This window comes from Varanus komodoensis, unplaced genomic scaffold (genome assembly GCF_004798865.1).
Source record: "Varanus komodoensis strain SLA01 unplaced genomic scaffold, ASM479886v1 scaffold9, whole genome shotgun sequence".
Lineage (NCBI taxonomy): Eukaryota > Metazoa > Chordata > Lepidosauria > Squamata > Varanidae > Varanus > Varanus komodoensis.
In genome coordinates this window covers 23,213,347-23,217,761 of record NW_025336598.1, presented here as the reverse complement: position 1 = coordinate 23,217,761, position 4,415 = coordinate 23,213,347, and the positions used below count along the sequence as shown (strand labels likewise).

The window sequence follows — 4,415 nt, the reverse complement described above, 5'->3', positions numbered from 1 at the left end:
AATACTTTGGCCACCTAATGAGAAGGAAGGACTCCCTGGAGAAGAGCCTAATGCTGGGAACAATAGATGGCAGAAGAAGAAGGGGATGGCAGAGAATGAGGTGGCTAGATGGAGTCACTGAAGCAGTTGGTGTGAGCTTAAGTGGACTCCGGGGGATGGTGGAGGATAGGAAAGTCTGGAGGAATGTTGTCCATGGGGGTCGTGATGGGTTGGACACGACTTCACGACTAACAACAATAATACTTGGTTTCTGTGCACAAGATCTTAAAATCACCCCATGGCACCTTATTAAAACATTCAGACTTTTTAGTTGGGAAAAAGGCACCTTTATGCCATCTTTGTTGTTTGAAAAATAAGAATTTTTGATCAATTGAGGCTCCTGGTCCTAACAAAACTGCCTACTTGAGTTGAAGGATATTACATAGCAAGACTCAAAAGTCCTTTGACACTTGGGAACCATTGCCCGTCAGAGTGGGCTAAAGGGACCACTGATCTAATTCTGAATGGGAAAGCTTCATACTGTCCATTTCTCTTAAGTCTGGGTATGAAAAACAGGTAAATGTTTAGTCATCGTAAATACTACTATTAATTTTGGTGTGTTTCTTTGTTAGGACAAGAGCATCATCCTTAACGGAAGTGTTATGGTCAGCACATCTAGACTGCCAAGTTCTTCTCACAAGGAACAATTTAACAACGGTGACTGGGAGCGCTACAAGCTTTGCATGTGTTCTGATGGGACTCTATTTCGTGTTCAAGTTAAGAGCCGCAACATGGGTTGTCAAACCTCTGTCAACCCTTGTGGTAATACATATTGAAGGCAAAGCAGACCACTGTGGAAAAAGAAGGAGCCATCTATTAAAGTTTAAATAGTTGCATGCTTGCAAGGATGATCGCTACCACCACAAAAACCATTTGTGGATGCATTACATGAAGCGTTTTTCAAACAGGACACTTCATTTAATGGTGTTAGATTCGTATCAAACATGTTAAAATAGGTGATTTTCTACACGACTGCAGTAGTTTGGCACCAACAGCACTCCGTAGGTACATAAGGATGTTGCAGCACTGAGTTTATTAAACCCATTGCCAAAAGGCCTAATGTGCCTAGTTTATTATTCTACAGGGATCCTTTCCCCAATTGTTCTGTTAGACCTTTCTCAGAAGAGAAAACTGAGCTTCCATGCTCTCTCGGTCCTGAATGAATTCAAGTAGTTCTTTTGTAGTTTTGTGTGCACCTAATTCTGATATCCATTGAAAAATGTGGTTTTATGAAGCTCTTTCAACCCCGGGATTATGATTATATGCTACCAAATGTAAAAGGTTCAGAGTGGCTGGAGATTGTACATTTTCTTTTGCTTTGTTATGTTCCTCTATGGCTATGCAGACAAAGACTCAGTCCTTGTTTTCCTATCCTACTTTTCCAGCATAAGCACTCTTTCTGAAAATTATTTGGCTTATAATGCAAAGATGCACAGTTGAGCATTATTTGTGAAAAATCAGATTTGCCTGAACCGTGTTGCTTCAACTCATTTGGATTTGGTAGTTTATAATTCAATTAGGATATATTTCTCTATAAATGAAATGGGTATTTCATTTAGTCAAATTATCCCTAAAGTTGACCTTTTTGTATAAAAGAAGTATTTATCTGTTTCAATGCATTAGCTGTATCCTAGCTTTCCAATTTTTTTGCCTCTTCTGTAAGTTTGCCCTTTAAAAACCCTTTGCAGAGACCAAAGGATGTTCTCTGGGGCAAAGGGAGCTTCAAGCACAATTATTTTTGAGACTGGCTAAATTAGACTTACAAAAGAAGAACAAAAATGATAGAAATGTCTACTCAGCTATTATTATGATTTTTAAAATAGGGAAAATTTAAAAAGCATTTTGGAGAATAAGTGGAAGTTTAAGGTAAGAGGAAGCTAATCTTGAAAACACCTTGAGCTGTATTTATATTGTACAGAAAAGAAATTGTGATCTGTAAAACTGAATTATTGAATGCACTGTAACATAAACTTTGAATGTTTTATATCAAACTAGTCTACAATCATTAAATGCAAATTCATTACCCTGTGACCATTCATGAAAACAAGAAACATAGTTAATATTGGTAATATAAATGCTTATATGAAGGGTACAAAATTACAGCATCTTGTATTAAACCTTAATACCTCCTCATAAGCAAATGTTTGATACTAGGTTAACTTTGTCACATTTAAATTTTAAAGTATTGGTTTTAGTAATCTTGTTTTAATATAAAATTGATGTACCAGCTCTTTATATTGGGATCATGATATAGACTTGCTTTATAGGGCCATCGTAAGGATTTAAATAATGTATGTAAAGTGCTTCAAATACTTAAGATACACTAAATATTTAAGGTCCCATCTCATGCCTTTGCAAGCTTCCAACAGAATTCACAAGATATGTATGCTAACATACGCTAAGGGTTTTGTTGCATTTGAACTAAGTTGTCCTTGATGTCTTTCCTTACTTGGATGTTACAACATCAAATTCAGATGTACTAGAAATGGGAAGTGTGCATAGATGGGAGATCAGAACTGCAAAAAACACTTATCCTGTACATTAATACAAGAACAGAGTGACTGATTTGCTTTGCCTCAGCTTCTAATGCCTGTACTGTGATTTTGCAAGTCCTTGATGATGCTGCCACTAGCCCTCCCTCCCCCCCCCCCACCTCTTAGGATACCCATTAATGGAATCTGGCTTTTAGTAATGAAAATGGATGATCATTACATTCGTCTGCTGTAGTCTAGTAATAGCTGAATGGGAAAGCAAACAAACTACTGCTCATTTTATTTTTGACTTTTGGCAGTTGTCCCTAAATCAGCTTCTGTTTTAGATGAGTTTAAATAGAAAACGTTCTGTGCTGGCAGAGGATTTTTGAGTTCTCAGTAAATATCTCAAAATCAGTGAAGTATCTTGCTCTTAGAATATCTAAAGTAATATTTTAAAAACAAAAGTGTAACTAAATGAATGTACACAGGTCAAGATCCTGATAGCTGCAGGCACCTAAAGAATGTGCACCTAATCAATTTTTATTTCCCATTCTAGTCACCTTTAATTCATCAGATGTTATGAAGGGTAGTGCAGACCCTTGTATGGAGTAACTTTGGGAGAAGGCATGGATAGGAAGGGATTACATCTGGACTGCTGATGTATATGCAGACTTCTAAAAAATACAGTTGGGAACTATCAGGAAGCAAACCCATTTATAAGAAGCATTTGGTTCGGAGTATCCGAACAGCCAATACAGTATTGGCACTGTATCCACAAAGGATACAGTGAAAATCAATTTGCTACCAAACTTACGATTTTGACCGTATTATCAACCCAGTCACCTGCAGGCACTATGTGACAAAACTAAAATTTTAAGAATTTTTCTACAGAAAGCTAAAAGGCAAATTAAACAATAGCAATGAAGGAGTTAGAACGGAATACTCCAAAGTAATGCTACTACTGTGATGCTGTTACAGTTTATTTACACATGTGTCACTAACAGATTTATACCAAAAGAAACACCACTTTGATTTTAACTAGCTGTGTTTTGTGTGTGTGTGTGTGTGTAAGAGAAATTTTTTAACATATTTATGCCTTAGACTTTAATGCGCTGTGTACAAATGGCATACTCTGCTTTTTAAAGTGGTTTGGATGTCTAACAGGTGCCAAGGAAAACTTTCTTGTATGCATTTGTAAAACTTTCCTTCACAATAAACTATATAAAATGATCCATTTGAAATGGTTTTTTAAAAAATCCTACACCAGAACTGTAGTACAGTAGTTGTGAGAGTATCCCTCTTTCAGATGTGTTCATTGTCTTATGGTAAACACATTAAGGTTCACTCTCAGCTTTCCCCATTCCTGGCAGTAAGATAATCTCATCTTGTTGGGAGTTTTTGAAGGACTGCTGAGCATATATAAGAAGCATTGTCAACACTGCAACAGATCTGTACAGCTTATGACCTACAAAACCCCGGCCATCATAGGTTATTTGAAGGTTGAACAACCCTTGCCTAACACAATCCTAATACAAATCAAGAGTTAACACAAAGGTTGCTTAAACCTCAGAAAAACCATAATGACCAGCTTCACATGACATAGTAACTCCTTGACCAATGTTAACCAAGTATGCAGCAGAACTCTGGGTTAAACAATCCCCAGTGAGTCCAGGCAATCACCTAACAAACCAGATCAGCACAGCTGTCTCCCAGGACACTAACCCATTTTCCACCAGGAAAAACCAAGTGGGATAAAGAGTTCAAGTAGACAACCACATACAGCTGACTGGTCAGCCTGGTGGATCACAAGTTGTGCAAATATAGCATGTTAAACAGCATACTGTGCACCTGTACGAAGTTATATCCCCTTTGTCAAATCAAAATTGAGCATAGCCATAGAAA

The 4,415-nt window shown here is 37.3% G+C and overlaps 1 protein-coding gene across 1 annotated transcript in view; it reads left to right on the top strand.

Annotated features, from left to right (window-relative positions):
* The window catches only part of SGCB (sarcoglycan beta), a 14,658-nt gene extending 10,915 nt beyond the window's left edge, over positions 1–3,743 (top strand). The window contains exon 6 of the mRNA XM_044417914.1: positions 612–3,743. Coding sequence (XP_044273849.1) covers positions 612–815 — 204 coding nt within the window. The 3' untranslated portion in view covers positions 816–3,743. The remainder of the gene's footprint in view (positions 1–611) is intronic.
* Positions 3,744–4,415: the final 672 nt, after the last annotated feature.